The sequence below is a fragment of the Crotalus tigris genome, unplaced genomic scaffold (assembly GCF_016545835.1).
Source record: "Crotalus tigris isolate CLP2741 ecotype Arizona unplaced genomic scaffold, ASM1654583v1 scf7180000017774.6281472, whole genome shotgun sequence".
Lineage (NCBI taxonomy): Eukaryota > Metazoa > Chordata > Lepidosauria > Squamata > Viperidae > Crotalus > Crotalus tigris.
In genome coordinates, this window is record NW_024096625.1 from 5011684 (window position 1) to 5031745 (window position 20062).

A 20062-nucleotide genomic window follows, 5' to 3' on the forward strand; every position below is an offset into this window, starting at 1 on the left:
TCTGATTAGTTCAGGGGCAACTTGGTTGGCAAGGAAGCTGATAGACTCTTTTCAGCTGCCAGTAGCACTGGGGGGGGGAACCTTCCATGGAGACCCCAAAGTTTGGGCCCATTGGTGACAGACTGGGTTCTATTTAGTAATCCATTTAATAAACATTATGCAGTAATGTTTAATCTTTGTAAATTATTTTTTTTCTGTTTTCTTAAAAAAATATTTCTGTTTTCTTATTTCTTCTGCCCCTCCTCTCCATGATAATCATAAAATACATGGAGTAGCAACAATATTAATATGCATTTCTTAATTAGTTGGAATATTCCATTGGAATATTAGTAGATTCTTTTCTTGTCATAAAAATGATACAATAAATAGTTGTCAAGACAATAAATAATATTCTGTACACTGATTAGAGAAATATGCACTTTCCACATAATTTTATTTTTTTTTCAGTTGTGTCATAGGTAGCAACAGTTATGAAATAAATAATGTTGTAGAAATCAATTCTTAAAAATGGGCTCCTGGACCAAATATGTAAAACAAATGCTACTCTTTATACAATTATTAGGTTGGGTGCTACAATTATTATACATGCTATTTTAGACAGTAATGAAGTTGTAAATTAAATTTTAATAGCTTGAAAAATCGCTCCTCATTAGAGTGACTCTCTTGCATTAAAATGTTCCCATGTAGAGTATACAAGTTATTTATTTAAATAAACATACAAGGATAATGAGGGGAGAAAAAATCTACAGAATTCAGGACAATGACTGCATGCACTGGTGGGTGGACTTCCAACTGATCAACTAACCAATGGCACATGGAGTGGAAACCAGGAAAGAATTATGAAAGTCAGCTGTGATTCCCATCACCACATTGCAGGATCTTCATACCTGCAACACAATATGAAAAAAAAGGGGGAAAGATTCAAATGTCTCTGCAAGAAAATTAAAAAGCATTATATAATCTTGGATCTTTGAAAGAGGCATAGGCAATGAGCTATCATAATACAATTGAATTTATAATATTTTGCATATTTGAATTACAATTTACATATGAAGGAAGGGAAAGGTAATATTTTTCTTCTAAAACACAGTAAATTCCTGATTTTTTATTTCTTTTCATTATTGGTATGCCACTAAAGAAGATTCCAAAGTTTAAACTTATCAAGCAAACTTATTTGTTAGCTATGTATTAATAAATAGAACTTATCTGTCTTTCCTTTCTGCATGCAGGATCATTATTTTAACAATATGTTTATATTTAAAATGTATTATTTAGTTATACATAATCAACAGTTGATTATGTAAAAACTATTATCAGACATATTATTTTTTACTTTTCTACTACTCCTTACTCTGGAATAAGTATGTTTACTCTGTATCAGTAAGTTTAGGAGAACTTAGTCACGCAAGTTATATTTAGTTATATTTATATTTAGTCTCCGTGAATAAATTAAAAGTGGAGACATTTTAGACTGATAAATGTTGCTGGATTGCAGTTTCACCAGGTTCAGCCAGCAGGGAAATGGGAAGAACATGGATTCCTTATTGCTGATGTAACATGATTCATCATATGAAAGGAGACAAGTGTCTTACAGCTTATAAATTACATCCACATGCAGTGTGTGATAGATTGTTCAATACATACAAATTATGTTTGAACAGTTTGAACATCTTCTCTGAGATAGATGCTAAATTTTGGGATTCTATTGCATGACATGAGTCCTCAATTTTTGGCCCTCCAGGTACAGTATACTGGAACTCAAGTTACTAGAATTCTGAGCCAGAATAATTAAATATTCTCAATATTTGGAAGCTAAAGTCCCAAATTTTGCAAAGGACACTCAGTCAGGAAAAGGAAAACTAGGCAAAGCATTTATCAGTGTTTATTTATGTGTGTTATCAACTTTTATTTCAAACAATGAGGGACTGTAATCAGAGTAGCTCCAAGGGTGACATCAAGGGGCTCACCATGTGGGGAAAAAATGAGAAAATGCAATTAAAAAGGATGCTGAATCAAGATCCTCCTATTATTTCACTTTATAAGCATAGAAAGTGTATAACACATATTCCAGCTTTTATTTCTTTGTGCTGATGTTGAAAATGCAAAGATAGGCAACTGCACTTTTCAAGTGAATACAGTTTGACTTCTCCATGCAATGGGAAAGCTTTATGACTGTGACTGAGCATAAATTTACTTTATCAGAACAGGGTTATATCCTTTCTATAAATCTTTCCCACCATATCAGATAGAATATGGAGAGAGGAACATTTTTATCATCTCTCTATGATTACATTGACCAGCAATTGATGTGGAGACATTATTAGAAACAACTATTTGCCTTAGTGTCTATAACAACACATACTAATTTAAATGCAGCCTTTCTTCTGGGATATATCCATTTTCTGTTTTTTTTTTCTGTTTTTTCTCCAGAATGATAGCTGCCAACATTCACTATAGTCAGAAATTTATAGTTTTACCACAAACCGTTGACACTTATCCATTTACTAATGAAGGAGAATATTTGCAGCTCAGGGTTGACATGATGGTTCTTTGGTGTTCTCTGAGCTTTTTTGTTTTCTTGCAGATGTTTCATTATCCAAACTAGTACTGATAATGTTACCTTGTTTGGATAATGAAATGTCTGCAAGAAAACAGGCAAACACAGAGAGCATCAAGGACCCTCCATCCATTTAGAAATAATTTTAAAATCCTGCATTTGAAGAAGGCAAGTTGTTCGTTTCCTGAATTTCATTTGAACCTAAGATGGCTGGGAATTAAAGCATCTCTGAACAAGAGATGATCTCTGTCCTCTTAGTAATGGAAACAACTCTTTTCAGATAATAATACAGGGGTACCTCAGTACTCATCATTAATTGGTTCCGAGAGGCATGATGATATCAAAAGCGATGAGCATCAAACAAATTGATGTAGTGAGTCACAAGGCTGCCGATACTAACAGGTTCTAGCTTATGCATTGAGTACCAAACAAACAATGAGTACTGGGACAAAATGTTCATGTCAAAATGTGTTGAGTACCAAATTCGATGCATTTCAAAGCAGCTGAGTACCAAGGTACCACTGTATAAGCAACTGTATGCATAGCAACCTAAGATAATATTGGAAAGACAACACATATATTATGATGTCATAGTACAAATGGTGCAATTATAAAATCACATCTAAAGTAATGTAGTTGACCTCACAGTGTAATAACATATACATTGTAATTTGTTTCCTATTTGCCCCTCCCCCCAAATATCCATAAATACAATCAAGTTAGAGCATTGGACAATATCACAGATTCCTCTATGAACCCATATATATATATTGGCTAACAAATTTCAGAATTTTAACAAAAAGCAGAAAAGAACAAGTCATTTTGGGGTAAATTTGGCTTTGACAGAACCTTCAATCTATTGAAATATTTAAAGGAATTTACAATAGGTATATAAAAATATATGCTAAATCTGAATAAAAAAATAAACAATCCATTAAAACATGCAGAAAAGGATATGAGAACTGAAGAAAGGCAACATTAAAAGTAAGTTTTTAACTGATGTCATCCAGATAATCTATTTTAATATTGTTGCTGAATTGTTAAATATATGCTTATCTGTCTGATTTTGTAATAAAAATGACTGAGCATTCCTTAACTTTGGAACCCTACTATGTCAAATAGAAGCATTGTAGGAATAGTTATTCAGCTAAAATTAGTATCAGAGATTTTGTTTTTCATGGGACTGAGATAGAAAAAGAATGAGAAAAGAATGGGGCAATACATGTTATCCATGTAAGACTCAGTCTGTTCATAGACCAATATAACATTCATACTTGGAATCACAATGGAGTGAGATAGCAGTTCCTTCCTTTTTTCTTTTCAGACACCAAGTAAGATTTATCAACTTTCAATATAGAATACAAAACTCATCAACATTCCAGAATAGGTAAAATCCCAGATTTGTCCATGCAAAACCTGGGTTTTAAATTAAAGATAGTGTAGTTTACAGTGCAAATAAAGTTCTGAGCAACTTACAGGAATAACTTTCAAAAGCTACTTTTCTATTACCTAGATCTAGGAATGTTTTCTGTGCTTTCTCGCAACAAAAGATCGGAGATCAGCGTCTCTGGGCTGGATCGTTTCCCATATCTGTTAAATGAGTTTAAAAATTAAATTTGTTAGATATTTTTTTAAGAAAAAAACCACTAAACAAGTATGAATAGGCACAATCGTCCATCAACATTCATTGCATATTTATTATTTCAACTATTATAATATATATACTGTTTTACTGACCAACTGAAGAAAAATATATAGTATATAAGATCTAGTGTTAGTAATAAAAGGAAACAATTCAGCTTAACTATTAAATGAAAATTAAAACACAATCTAAACATTGAAGCCCCCCCCCATATGTAACCCTACAAAGGTGCAACAGCTGACTGATCTTATATATGGGCTTTCTAAACAACGGATCTGTGTTCAATCCTGCCATCTGCCAATAAAATATCCAAGAATACTGGACTCAGAAAACTCCTGGGAGACACACAGCTGATCAGAACTCAGTAATTGTCTCCAATTATCTTCTGATATGCTGGAATACAGTTTTTTCAACTTCAGCCAGTATTCCAGAGAATAAATACAGTCGATATAGTAAAGGTTAAGTATGATAATATAAAGTTAAGTATGATAATATGAAACATTGAATAATGATTAAAAGCCTGATGATACAGAACACTGTATGCATAAAACGCATACAATTCCTGAGAAGGAATCAAGCTAACCTTTCTAAAGAATAATTGTGCTACTTGAACAAAAAGAAATAACATACCTCTGCTACTAGCAAGGTATCTATCTATCCCTGCAGTTGCACATACCATTTGACCAAGCAACTTCTAGAACCTCATTTTACTGACAGTGAATTAAGATTTAAAAAGCAGCTTTTATAAGTCAAGAGAGAGAGAAATGAAAAAATATATGCAATAAAAGGCTATTTGATGCTACAGAAAAAAGTTCTATAAACCTTACATTCTGTCAGCAGATCTAGATTCAGAAACACTATTTCCGTTGCAATTGTATGCATACTTGTACAGTCAGAAAAAGTTTTAAGTGTTTCTCTAAATCTTCAAAAGCTAAAATAACTGTCTTTCATGAAGAATGTGAAGAGAACCAGCTGCATTATTAAACTGCAAACAAGTATTTTATTTCATTATACAGTTGATTCAAATATTTATCTAGAATGGTCCGTGTTTCTGCTTGTTTTTCCCAAAATATAGGCCAATGGACCTACCTTAAGCTGCCGAGCAAGTAAATATCCCTTTAATAATAAAGTCCAAGAATTCTATTTGTTTTAAAGAAATATAACTATAACAAAATATTTATTGGAATCAGTTAATAAGATTATTGGTTGATATCTTTAAAAATAAAAGATTTATTTTCTTTAATTAAACAGTTTGAACAAAGCTATCATTCTCTTATGCCTGAAACTGAGCTCAAATCTTTTTATTTAAGCAGCTCCACCATCTTGCAGTTTTAAGACAATATTTCTTCTTCATCCACAGCAACAAAGCAAAATAAAAATAGATTCCTTAAAAATGTGATTTATTATATAACCTTGAAGAGATATTGTAAATCCATTGTTTATATCTGGAAGACAAAAACTAGAATATGATAACATATTTTTACTGTATTGATGAATTTTAAAGAATAAATGATTCATGTAATGATTGCAACTACAGCATGATGACTTGATAATTTAAATACTTTTTTGCAAATGAACTCATGCATGAGGATAATTTACACTCAAAATTTAGAAATGTTCACGTATCAGCTCAGCACTGCACATTATCAAGAAATCAGGTCAATATTTTTGTAGATATAGTTGGTGGCCGATGGGAGCTGCCACTAAAACATCTCTATCCCAGATGATAAAAATGTCCTTGAGAGGTCCTTAGTGCTCTCTGAACTTACTTGTTTTCTTGCAAATGTTTCATTACCCAAACTAGGTAACATCATCAGCTAGCACTGAAAATGTTATCTAGTTTGGGTAATGAAACATCTGCAAGAAAATAAGCAAACTCAGAGAGCACCAAGAATCCCTCATGTCAACACTGAGCTACAAATATTCTCCTTTATTAAAAAGACCTTAATAATCTACAAATTAGACCAGTTTCTCCTAATCTGGTACTTTTTTCTTGTGCTAGACATTTACTTCCATTGTTCCATGGATCATTTATAAGTACCAGGTTGAGATAGATTGAATTAGGTAGAATAGCCTCAAAATATGTGAAGTTTATTATGTTCAGTTAGCAAATGCAAGGGTCTTGGTAAAGAGAAGTTAATGCTGAATACTGACAAACTTTATAACTGCTGATAGTGAAAATTAGTTCTGAATTTTTCCCTCTCAAGAATCTCATATCTGTCTTAAGAGTAAGAGTCTCTTAACTGTCCAAGCTGCTTTTTGGAAGCTTTAGAGCTATTAAAGAAAGAGGCTGTGGAGACATAGAAAATAATTACATTGAATTGGCCAACATTTTATCCACTATAAATGTATTTTTCAACATTGTGTCTTTTGGAAAACAATATGAAAAATCATCTTTTTTTTCTGGAAAGAGTGGAAGAGCGAATGTGCCATTGCAAAAAGATATGGAACAGAACAATAATTTCATTTCTCATTGTTTAATCACAAAGTTGGCTTTTAAACTCATCTGTTAAAATCCTTGCTAATATCTATGGTGAAGGTGATTGAATACAGACTCTGGCCTGACATGATTTGCCAGATGTTTCTTATTAGTATTAACTTTATCTTCCCAACCTGATCAGTTAGACACAGATCAGGAAGAATGCTCTGGACCTTACAGATGCATAAGAGTTTGCCTGTGGGTCAAACAACCCTGGGAATGAAATCCTTCCCCCCCCCCTCCTAAAAATCTTTCCCACAGTGAGAAACACTTAGAATCTGCCAATCTCAAGTCAGGAAATAATGGGCTTTATGACTCTTTCAAAAGAGCAGGAAGTAATAGACTGTTTGAAACTTAGCAGAAAGTCTCCCCCCTCTCCTGTTCCATAGAAAGCAATGAGAGGGGAGGGATGAAATGTTTGGATAGCAATTTTCTTCCAGATTTTTGTACCTATTTTGCTCTATATTGGTCACTTTGCTTTTTCTTTATTTGAGAAATTGTACATTTTTTTTCCTTAGAGCATTTCTACATGTAAATCTTAAATCTGTTTTAATTCTCTCTAGTGGAACTGTAAAGTCTACACTGGCTGTAATCAACATTTTTTTTAAAAAAAAAAATCTTCTATTCTTCTCTTTCTTCTTCTAATATTTCCATTTGGCTGAAACCATGAAATAAACCTTCAAAAATGTCTATGCTTTAGTGACACATGGAATTGCTTATTACACACAGGATGCTTTCCTGTAAACATGTAATTTATATAATTTCATCTAGCTTAATAAAAAGTTCCTGCCCTGTAATTTTTTTTACAAGGCTACTATTGCTTTGTATGAGAACCAGGATGTGCCAAATTTAGTCATTCTGTAGAGGATTCTTGTACGGGAATATCAGAACACTTTGCTAGGACTTTTATTTGAAGCAAGCCATAGTATGATATATTACTTTGTACTGTAGCTCTGTAAACCTTGCAAAGAGTGGCTTATTAAATAAACAAGATTTAGCAGGCCATCATAGTGACAAAAGGGATCTACTTACATGTATAATTTAATACTTTTAAAGCATCACAATCAGCTTCTTATGTCTGGATTTGTGCAGAATTGCCCCACCCAAGAAACAGTTCTGATTTGTTTTATGCTCACATACAACAAAATAATATGAGAACCAGAATAAGGCTTCGGAGAGCAGTAACTGCTGATTGGAAAATGACAATACTTTATGGGAATTGTTTTTGTTTGGTATTATATGCATGATCTATTGGTCTACAGAATTGCAATTCTGGGCAATTAAAAATGCTTTGGAAAAATGTAATGGAACTTTTTTTTTGCATAACTACAGCAAGATTACTTTATGCACAAAGATGGAAGGATTCAGCACTAGCACAATGGAGGAATAGTTAGTGAAGATGATAGAACTTGCTGAGAGGGCTAAATTGACTTATTTAATCTAAGAAAAGACAATATCTACATTTATTCCTGACTTGAAACCCTTTATAGATTGTGAAAGCAAAAAAAAAAAAGGGGGGGGAGGAAACATGATTTAAGGTTTTAATGATTAGACAGAATAACAGAAATAATAGAGTTATGTTGTAATCAGAGTAAGAAGTAAATTTATAATTGTACTTATAGCTGCTCTAAAGAAGATCAGAAGTACTTCGTTGTATCTTTTTTCTTTTTATATTAATTTTTCATTTTCATTTCAGCTTTCTGTTCAATTTATTTTTCTCACTAAATTAATTTATATTATTTTTTTACTTCCTTTTTAAAAATGTTTAATAAAAATAGATCAAAAATGCTGAAAGAAAAGGATTTCTATTCAATTCCTGAAATCTTTTTAGCTATTTTATTGCACAATCATTTATCTGTTTGCTAAAACAACTTTAATGGGTAATATTATTCTCCGAGCTTCTAATTCAATTCTCCCTGCTGTAAGAGTCCATAGTAAGTGAAAAATCTAATAAAATCTTATTTGTTTTGAACTGTAAATCAATTAGTGGATGAGTCCAACTGAACCATGCTTTTTGGGGCTAAATGGGATATCTCATAACCAGTTGCTTTTATGGTATTAAAACATTAAAGGGGAGAGATTTTATTTCTGAATTTCATTTCTATTATTTAAATTATAACATTGAAATATTAAAATAATCTGTAGCTTTGTATTTCCCTCTCTCTTAAGTCTTTAAGGCTAATTCCAAATTAATACACCCTAAAGACCCTAGTATCTGAACTAATTATTTTACAATATACAATCTACTTTTTAACTAAAACTTGGCAATGTCAGAAAAAAAATATAAAGTATTGTAGCTATTTTTTTAAAAAAAAAACATAGTTTAAATCTTGACTGATCACTCTAGCCTGAACTGCCCAGAAATCTGTTTGATTTTAATGGGTCTATTCTTGTTATGACTTAATCAGCAATTCTTTAAAATGACATTTATTAACAAATACATGCAACATGTACGCCCTTCTTTGTAGTGTCCTCTGAATGCTATCTTTTATTTGACAGGCTGCCCAATCCATGTTTATTTTAAGGAAACAGACTCAAAATGGAGAAAATGGGCATGGAAGTTGCACCTGTACAATCAATTGAAAAGGATAGTGTATAAGTCAACTGTTCAATCTCTATCACAATGTATTGTATTTCAGTTTCAATTCTAATAAATTATACTTGTATTTTTATGTATAAATTGCATGTAAAATGTATATGCAAATAACATCACATTTTTAACCTACAATCAAAATTGAGCCAAAAATTTTTGTTGCTAAGCAGAACAGTTATTGAGAGAGTTTTGCCCATTTTACAACCTTCTTGTCACAGTTATGTGAATCACTACAGTTGTTAAGTTAGTAACATGGTTGTTAAGCGAATCTGGCTTCCCCATTGACTTTCCTTGTAAGAAGGTTGCAAAAGATGATCACATAATCCTGGGAAACTGCAACCATTATAAATAACTCCAGTTTCCAAGAGCTGAACTTTGATCACATGATCATGGGAATTCTGCAACAGTCATAAGGGCGAAAAACTATCATAAGTCATGTTTTTGGTACTATTGTAACTGTGAACGGTGACTAAACGAATGGTTGTAAGTCAAGGAATACCTGTATTTCTCTTTTTGCAATGAAGCTTAAGAATCCTCACTATCCAGTAAATATATAATAGGAAATCCAGACTCTTTTAAGATAAAAATGCCCTTAAGTGGTTATTTAAGCAAAGACTGCACCCCATTTAAATGGTTCCGTCTGTAGGATCTGGTGGGTCCATTCTATATACAGTCTTTTTTATGCACAAACACAAACACAAGTCAAGTATTATAAAAAGATTTAAATTATTTTATAGAAATATGTTTTCAGTTTACTAATTTCTGTGAATTTATGCAAGTAGTTATATATAGTTAAATAACTTTTTGGCATACAGAGATCCACTATTAATGACACAAGTGTGAATATATGTATTAGGAAGCCTATTTTACACATTGTGTCTATTGGAACATTCCCAGAAAATTATGTAAAGACTGGGTGCCTGGAGATGAGTGAGGAAACTTTCTGTAAACTATCAGCCCAGTTCAATCTTGAAATACAAACCTTAAGAATAATCATTCACATATAAAATGCCTTAGGATTCTTACAATGCTAAGATATGACATAATTCCCATTTGTTTCTGCCACTTTTGATCATAACTGTTACAATTATTTGAGGTTTTTCTCCTGTCACATAGTAAAAAATGGGCTGAGGATCTGCTGATCAAACCAAAGTTGTAGAGAGGTTAGATAACAAATATTTGTTTAATTTTTACCTTCACATTTCCTTCCTAAAAAGGGAAAGATAAAAGTGTGGGAGCAGGACCAGAGCTTAGAGAACAGAGATGGGTGTATACAGTCCATGAGCTTTTCTTCACATGGTCTTCTGAAGGTCAGTGATCAACCTTGTTGAAAAAAAAAAGGTCTTCCCACTTTCAGCAATGTACTACAGCACTACTACATTCATTAAAATAATCTTTGCACAAGTTCGTCTGTTGCACCAGTTGCGACCCTACCTGGACCGGGAGGCTCTCCTTACAGTCACTCATGCCCTTGTCACCTCACGTCTGGAGTACTGCAACGCGCTCTACATGGGGCTACCCTTGAAAAGTATTCGGAGACTACAGTTGGTCCAGAATGCAGCCGCGTGAGTGATAGTGGGTGCTCCTCAGTACACCCACATTACACCTATCCTCCGTGAGCTGCACTGGTTGCCTATTGGTCTCAGGGTCCAATTCAAGGTGTTGGTTATTACCTTTAAAGCTCTATATGGCTCAGGGCCAGGCTATTTGCGAGACTGCCTACTACCTCATAGTTCCCTTTGTCCGGTTAGATCCCACAGGCTGGGCCTCCTTCAGGTCCCGTCGGCCAAGCAGTGCCATTTGGCGGGGCCGCGGGGGAGGGCTTTCTCTGTGATGGCGCCCATGTCTTGAAATCAGCTCCCCCCGGAGATTACGACCGCTCCCACCCTGTTGGTTTTCCGCAAGCTGCTTAAGACCTAGCTTTTCCGGCAGGCCTGGGGTTTATAAAATCTGACCCCTGGATGAATGTTATTTTATTGTTTGTTTGTTAAGTTATGTTGTGTTTTTATTGTAAACCGCCCAGAGTCCTGCGGGAGTGGGGCGGTCTATACATTTTAATAAATAAATAAATAAATAAAATCTCTCCAAGCAATGCTCAGAATCAGGGTCACAGTTCCAGTCTACAACACACTTGCATCTGAAAATTTCAGATCAAGCAGGGGACAGGTTTTATTCTTTATTTCCACAATATGCACACACTAAATTCTACTTGCTCTCTCTTCACCTTTTTCTCTTAAGAATGTTTGCCTAGGATTGATAGGATCAAATGCCATTCACTTTTATCTTCAAAAGTTCAAATTTCATTTATACTGACAGCTCCACATTGGGCTGATGATGGAAAGGTGAGATCAAGCAAAGAGCAAATAAAATAATTGATCTTCTTTTTCTACATTCTAGAATGGTCACCCTGTTAGTCTGTTGCAGCAAAGACAACAGTTTTTCAACACCATAAAGAATAATGTATTTATTGTTGTATACGTTTTTATGGTCTAGAAAGTTGATGGAATGAACTCCACTTAGCAAAACCATATGCTATAAAAATGGATTGGCATAAAATGGATTTTCTTCCTTTTGATAGTGCAAGCTTCGAGTAAACATCCATTTCTCATGATCAACTCCTGACTTGAGCAAGGTTAACAAAATCAGATACAGATTAACAAAAGGTAACAATAAAACTATTATAGGGGTTCATATAACTCCTTTCTTCTTGAAAGAAAGAAATTTTCTATTTTATACCTTATTCTTTGTTGCTTTGAAATTTATTAAAGTATAATTTAATAACTGCAGTGTGACTGATTTTAGGTGATGCTTTTTATTGTTGTACAGTATTCAGAAGCTACCTGGCTATTCATATTTCCTAATCTGAAAGCATTCTCATTGGAAAAGTCTAATTCACGTGTAAGTCAGGGAGGCTGTGAAAACTGCAGAGTGTTACAAAAAAAGTAAATGAGAATACATAGATCTATCACAAATATGACCTCAATACAAAGATCCTTTCTTTATTCCATATGCCAGCCAAGATTAGATTATTGGACAGTTATTAAGAAAGGCAGAGGTGAAACTGACAGCCCTATCCCAGTGCTCTTGGAGACAAAACAGTTCTATGCCTATTTTTTTAAAAAAACAATGGACTATAATGGGCCCCACTTAATATGTCTCCACCACCAATGAGATAGAAACAATGCCACATGTTTTGAAGATTGCCTTGCAATAGCATTGAATTTTGTTACTTTTTATTACAGTTTTCCTGGAAGAAAAATTCAGGAATACAACTAGTTGGGATCAACAGTCTCTAGATTCCTCAAAATAAAGGATGAAGTTAACAGAGAAACATGCATTTGGAACAATTCTCCATTTTTTCTGCATAATTGAATTGAAAATACAAATGATCTGGGAACTAAATGACACTATGTTCAACTTCTTTCATTTTCTAATATGGAGGACACCAGGATAAAAAAACTTTATGAAGACAATGGAAGATAAAAATGATACATAATCATATTATACCCTCCCCCTTTTACACTGAATGTTACCCTGGTACCTACCTTTGCCGTGTTATGAGGTTAATGTAATGCCTCAATGCTGAGTAGTACCTGGCCATGTCTTCTGCAGGGGCATCCTCACCAGGGCTGTCTGGTTTAGAGGGATAAGCTTCTGCCAGGGTTCCCAGACAGATCAGCAAGCACAGGGCGAGTGTCATAATGGAAAGCCAGAACCGCATGGTCCCCTGCATCTGTAGGAAAACAGGAAATTGCAAGAAGGAGGGAACCAGAGGGTTATTTCAATATTTCTCTGTTCCTTTCCCACCAGGAAGGAATGGAAAATGCGTGATTGCCAACTCCTCGCAAAGAGTTTTAGAAGAAGCTCGTTCAGCTCTATTAAGTCACCAATTAGAGTCAGCTGTGATTGGCTTACAAGTCTACATAAGTAGATAAATAAAGAAATAAAATTACTTGCCCAGAGGCTAGTTTCTAAAACTAGAAGATGGATGGATAGATGAAAATTTGCCTCTATGCTTCTGTAATCTCATAAGCTTGCACACTAGCCCCTATAATTATTTCATTTTGAGAGGGAACCTGTCTGTGGTTTGGCTTTAATGTATTACAAATTGCTATGAGGTTCATGAACAATGCAGAACTATTTTAAATACAAAAAGAAGAAAAAAACATCATTCTTCTATACCCCAGTGAGGAAATTACATTCTGAGGAGAAACATTAGGAAGACACTTCTAACACATTCCTTTCCTGTTTCTTTTGTAGTGGCTGTTATTTTAAAGCGTTCAAAACCTTTTCTCCTGTGGAAACACCCTGTAGGTCTACACCCTATTATATCATTCAAAAAGGCAAAGTACGGCTATTCCATTTTTCCTTCTTTAATGGATTGTCCCTAAAAAGAAAAATATAAGAAACAATAGGATTACAAACAGAAAACATCATGGAATCACCCTCCCCATCATCAATATGGCACGGGATTACAGAATAAAAATATTGTATGAGTTTGTCTAGAATAGATCTTCTTATGGGTAAGTTTCATTTTTAAAAATGCCTAATTCTTATAGTTTGTTTATAAACTTCAACAGAAAACTTGCTAAATTTGCAGATTTGGTGCCAACTATTCTCATTAGTTGCATAACAATGAGGCACTGAAAATTATTGAAAATCTCAAATCACTGCTAATTCAGGAATGCTTTAAAACTGAGCTCTAGGATTTATGTCTGAATGTTAGGATAGTTTCTCTCCCCCCCTCACACACAACCCCTTTTCCTTCCAGCGTGAAAATGAAAAGATTAACCCAGGGGTCCCTTGATGAAAAACAGATGCGGATTTACCACTAACTGCCCAACAAATCCTTCCCCAAAGGTATTATATCATCCCGATGTTACACTCTTTTGAAAGTCTTGTTTATTTTACTGGGGCTTGTTGGCTTGTTTTCAAATTATTTTAACTTTCCCCCATAAACTACTGATAACAAAGGAATTCCAATTCCCTAAAAAAAAAAAAAAGTGGAGGGGATCTTTTTCTCGAAAGAAGTGGAAATAAATCGGTGTAGATTCTCAGTCACCCAAGTAGGGCTGTCTGAAAGTTGAGTCGTGGCAACTGGACTTCTTTTCTTTGGGTTTGAAACATTTCGCTGTTCATCCAACTATTCAGCTACTTGGATAAGCAGCGAAGATTTCAGACCCAGAGAAAAGAAATCCAGTTGCCATGACTCAACTTCCAGACTAGAGGAAATAAAAGTATATTTGGAGCAGGTAGGACGCCTTTCTTCCACACCCGGATCCCGGGAAGCTAAATGACAAGGACAAAAAGTCCAAATGAACTTAGCCGCACGCTTGGACCGTAGCATCGCGCGGAAAAGCGGCGAGCTTTTAAAGCGCAAGAGAACGGCGCTGGATGGAAAGCTGCTTTACTCAGGAGGAACTGGTTGCCGAAGAAAAGGAGGAGCCCTCGGTCTGAAGGAACCCATGGGGGACTGGCAGTAGGCATCGAGGAAACTCAGTCCGATCGAATTTCCCGCGAGTAGGCGCGCTTCTTCCTATAAAGGAGAAGAAAGGGACGAAACGAAAGCGAGCGCTTCGGGACAGGCGCCTGCTCACCTTTTGTGTTGCGTGAGACTCGCTTGTTCTGCCTCTCCCGGATAGATATTGGTCGCTTTCCTCGCCAACGGCTCAGTTTTCCCAATGTGGGGCTGCGCGCCTCGGCGAGGGTATTTTATGGCTCCTCCGGCAGGCAGGAGGGGCTTCGGGCGATCGCGCATGGGTGACTACAAATTTTCCCCTCCTCGCCCGCGGTTTCCTCATTCTCTGCCCTTCGTTTGGCGTTGGAGGCTGCTTCAGCTTTTGGCACTGTCTTGGGAGGGGGCGCAAAGCTGTTGAGTCAGAGGCTCTCCTCCTCCCCGCTGCTATCGCTCAAGTTTAAGTCAAATGAACAAGCTGGAAAAAAAACATAAGATTTTCTCCGAGTAATACATTTTCTCTCTCTCTGGGGAACTATTGAATCCAAACTTTTGAGGCAGAATAGGTCTTCAACACATCTTTCTACCGGCCTCCCTGCTTTCACCTATCCTGATTGTTCCTCAGATGTGTGGAGCTACATTCTCAGCCACTGTCCTTTAGGGAATCCAACACTATGAAAGGCCTCTGGGTGGGCTGGGTTCTATTGTGCACCACAGTGAGATGCATGAAGGTCTGGAATAGATCCCAAATATTCAGGAGAGGTGGCATTTGATAGGGGATCAGGCTCTCGCAGACACCAGCAGCAGCTATAGACTTTAAACCTGCACCAAGAATTTGCATTCTGTCTGGTCCCTGGAGGCAGCATCTCTAAAGGCCCTCACTCTTCTTTTTTCTGCCAACATAGATCTTGAAATTGAGAACTCAGTTATCCCATAACCATTGTGATAAATTTCAAATTCGGAAATGGAATCCTAGATAGACAATAAACCCTCTTGGTTGTTGCCTGTCCCTCCACCAGGCAAAGCTAGTTGACTTTGGAATTCCATCAGTGCACAATCATATCCCTTGATTTCATTTGTTATTTTGCTTGACATGAAGATTAACTTACAGACTAAAAAGTAAGAAGAAACGTAGTGAGAAGTTTATGGAAAAAGTTAAATGTCTATGGATTAAAACAGCTGTCTGCTGTTTCATACATTCATGCATACTACTTTTTCTAGTTTTATTGGTATGCATGATCCACTGATAACATAATACAGACATTTCTGTTTCATACATAATAGACACTTTAAGTATGATGGTGAATTTTATTTATTTATTTATTTAATTTGTTTGCTGCATTTACAATTTGCAATTTTTACATTTACTAAAATTGTAATGAGAATTGTAGATTTGCTCACTTTTGCAAGTTAAAGGAAAGGTTTGTGCTTTTTTTGCAAAAAAATTGAGGTAATATGAATGTAAAACCTGAAAAAGTACACTAGACTTCTTATTGCAATCATTGTATTCGCAGATGGTTAGATAGTCCAAGAAGAACCAGATATGATTTTTTTGATTGCAAACTAATCTATTTTCCAAAGGGAGAGAAAATGACTATATTATGACTAATTATAATTTTTATGTGATTTTTATGTTAACCTTTGCTGGTTAATATAAGTATTATGAATATTTGGGAATAAACCCCATAGATTGTTGGATTTAATTCAAATTATTCATGCACCAGTAAAGTCATTCAGAGCTGTGGTAGTGCACTGGTTAGAATGCAGTACTGCAGGCTAACTCACTACTTCCTCCAGGAATTCGATTCTGAGCTGTTCAAGGTTTACTCAGTCTTCCATCCTTCCAAGGTCGGTAAAATGAGGACCCAGATTGTTGGGGGCAATATGCTGACTCTGTAAACCGCTCAGAGAGTGCTGTAAAGACTGTGAAGTAGTATATAAATCTAAGTGCTATTGCTATTGCTAATGCATGTATTTAAAGTTCCCCCAATACCTTAATGACATTCCAGCGTTAGAATCTAGTTTTCACCAGCATATAGCTAAAATGATGTAATCCAGCAATATATGAAGACATTCACAAACTTCCTATTCTCAATCTCATTACTTCAGAAAGGGTTTTATAGTACAGTACCCTACTGTAGTTTCTGATTGTCAGCAGCTTGATCTTGACTGATGTGTGCCATCAATGTTAGTGTCAACTTTCAGTGATCACATACTGCAGATCAATCTTTTCTAGGGAAATTTATCTTCAGTCTAACCTTCCAATGGTGCATCTATTGAATTGAATTCATCCACATTTTACTATTCATCTTCTTCTTTTCTACCATCCTATCTTTCCCAACAATTTGGATTTTTCAAGAGAGCTGGGTCTTCGCATCTGTCCAAATATGATACAGTGCTACCAACTTTAATTGGTTCTGGGTGAAGTGACGAATGCTAAAAATAAGTACCAAACAAATCATGTGACTAATGCAGACATGTCAAACACAAGGCCGGGGGCCGGATGCGGCCCGCAAAGTGGTTTCATGTGCCCGCGAAGCCATCCTGGAAACAGTGAGGAAATGGCCCCCATTGCCTTGGCCCTGGCCCAGGCTGGCTGGGAGCCAATATACAATTTTGTGGTGGCCATCTATGCTGAAACACATTCAATCTTAGTTCCACAAGGTCATCTGGAACCAGCGAGGAACCAGCCCCTGATGTGTCAGCCTCTCCCCCTGGGTGCATGCTGGGGAAGTGTCACTTTTTGTGAAGAATGAAGAAATGGACCATGCCTTGGTGCTTGCCCCGGTCCCACTCCTTTCTGCCAGAGACCCTCAGATCTGTCCCACTCCTGCCCAGGCCCCCACAGGCAACCTTGATGCGAACGATGTAGAGCTGGCCATGCCCACCCAGTAGGCCACACCCACTCTGTCCATGCCCACCCAGTAGGCCGCACCCACCCTGGCCACACCCACCTGTCCCCCCGAGGGCAACTACAATGCTGATGCGGCCCTCAATGAAATTGAGTTTGACACCCCTGGACTAATGCATCACCCTTTGTTTAAGTTAGAAATGGTAGCAAGTCACTAGGCAGCAACACAGACAAGTTCTAGCTTGCACATCAAGTACCAAACAAAAGATGAGTATTGGGACAAAATTTTCACATCAGAATGTGTTGAGATTCAATGAGTTTCAAAGCAATCGAGTATCAAGCTTTGACCATAATTTTCAAAATATGATAGCTTGAGCCAAGTGGTGTGGTCTAGCACAAGGTTCCTTAACCCCCAGACCATGGACCAGTACTGGACCACGGCATGCCAGCAATCAGTCCTCACAAACAAGCAAATTCCATCCGCGAGATGCAGGCAGCCCACAAAACCGTGCCCCCTCTAGTCCATAGAAAAACCTCTCTCCATGGAACCGGTCCCTGGTGCCCAAAAGGTTGGGGACCTCTGATTTAGCAGAATATTTTTGGCAGACATAAGGATTGTGTTAATTTGGTAGAATATGTCAATGGGTGTATATGGCTAAGGTCATTGTGATATTAGATGGGGAAAAGGATAAACTGTTTAGAATGAAAGTGACATTTTTCTTAAAACCAGTCTGTAGTTGTTTATATTGATTGTTCTCTCATCCAGCGTCATGTTACCCATGCTTAAATCCCAAATTCAGGACACACAAAATACCTGATATATTTTTTCCCATTTTTAAAAACTTAATGGAACATGGTGCCACACTACATTATAATGACCACTGCCTTAGATGGATTAATTTATAGCAAAGAAAAGAAGTCTACCCATAGTCATCATAAGCTCCAGTAAGCAAATCTTTCATGTTCAGAAATATAATATACAATTGTATACAGCTATCAGTTGTTAAAAGGATGAAAATGTCATAGGCAACCCAGAGTTGCCTTGAGCAAAATGTTGGCAAACAAGAGAAAGAAAGAAAGAAAGAAAGAAAGAAAGAAAGAAAGAAAGAAAGAAAGAAAGAAAGAAAGAAAGAAAGAAAGAAAAAAAGAAAAAAAGAAAGAAAGAGAAAGAAAAAGAAAGGAAGAAAGAAAGAAAGTTGTAGGAAAGTTCTACTGAAAGTTTAAGGAAAGTTCTACTGAAAGTTTAGCTTCCCCATCTTGTTAGTCCAAGATTCCCAACTCCAGCAGAAACCAGTTTTGGAGATTTCCCTCTCCCCTGTAAATGCGTACATGTGTCTCATGGATATGTGTGTATCTGCCAAAAAAGCACAGGGCAAAAAGAAAAACAAATACTCCAAATAATTGAAGTAATAACTACTGATTAAAATTAATTGCCTGTAAAATAAAGTATCCCCATTAATTGGTCCCCAGGTGCATATATCAGCCATTCTGTTACGCATATAGAAACACACAAACATACCTACACTGCCTTTTCTTCTTCCACAAAGAAGAAAACACAGGATGAAAATGGGATAAGAGGAAGGATTTAATGCACTGGGAAGAAAGGAAATTAACCTGTGAAATTCATTATCACAAGATGTGGTGATGGCAATTTTCTTGAATAGCTTTAAAATGGGATTGGATGGATTTGTGAAGGGCATGTTTATTATGAGCTAGTAGTACTGATCTACTGAGAAAAGGAGGCCACAAAACTGAAGGGAATTGAAGCAGAGATAGGTGAATAGAGAAAGAAAGAAAGAAAGAAAGAAAGAAAGAAAGAAAGAAAGAAAGAAAGAAAGAAAGAAAGAAAGAAAGAAAGAAGGAAAGAAGGAAAAGAGAGAGAAGGCCTGCTTAGACATTATTAAAACATTGCACTGATGTTCAGCAATCTTAATTAGAGGAAGTCTGTAAGAATTTGCAAGATTGTTGAGCCCAGCATTAGTGGGAACTAAGTATTTTAATTCAGAACTTCTATTGTATTACAGGTATGGTAAATCAATAGTCTTAAAGAAAAACACTTGAAAACCAGGGCTCTGTATATGTATAGAAGGGAGGGTTGTGAACTTTTCAACATGACATTTTTTCCCAATTTCCTTTTAAGTAATGGGAGCAAAGATCTGCTATTGCCAGGTGAAGTTTAATTCTAAGATATTAGATTGAAAAGAGTGCCCACTGGCCTCCAGTTATAGTGACCAGGCTCCTTGCGCCATGTTGGTTTACAGCAATCATCCTCTATTTTGAGATACTGTACTCCAGATGTGCCTATCTGTAAATGACAAGATTCACAGGCACCATGACTATAAAGAGATATGAGCCCTGGTGGCACAGTGGTTAAAGTGCACTATTGCAGGTAAACTCTGCCCACAGCTAGGAATTCAATCCTGATGGGACTCAAGGTTGACTCATCCTTCCATCCTTCCAAGGTAGGTCAAAATGAGGATCCAGA

At 36.1% G+C, this 20062-nt stretch overlaps 1 protein-coding gene and 1 long non-coding RNA gene across 2 annotated transcripts; one reads left to right on the plus strand and one right to left on the minus strand.

Moving 5' to 3' along the window:
* Positions 1-403: 403 nt before the first annotated feature.
* Positions 404-15099, minus strand: NPY (neuropeptide Y). Its single transcript, XM_039342085.1, has 4 exons — positions 14869-15099; positions 12817-13004; positions 4067-4147; positions 404-887 (listed from the first exon to the last, which is right to left on the minus strand). Exons 2-4 carry the CDS (start codon positions 13002-13004, stop codon positions 863-865), a joined length of 294 nt encoding a protein of 97 aa, XP_039198019.1. The 5' UTR covers positions 14869-15099; the 3' UTR covers positions 404-862.
* LOC120307362 lies at positions 3211-12798 on the plus strand. The gene is made up of 3 exons (XR_005556501.1): positions 3211-3541; positions 10489-10581; positions 11850-12798. It is a non-coding gene; the product is annotated as an uncharacterized LOC120307362 (long non-coding RNA).
* Positions 15100-20062: the final 4963 nt, after the last annotated feature.

Coding starts and splice junctions, on each gene's coding strand:
- NPY (XM_039342085.1), bottom strand. CDS start 13,004: ATGCAGGGGACCATGCGGTTCTGGCTTTCCATTATGACACTCGCCCTG. Junction 4,148..12,816: donor AACCTCATAACACGGCAAAG/GTAGGTACCAGG, acceptor CTCATTTAACAG/ATATGGGAAACGATCCAGCC. Junction 888..4,066: donor GAAAACATTCCTAGATCTAG/GTAATAGAAAAG, acceptor ATTGTGTTGCAG/GTATGAAGATCCTGCAATGT.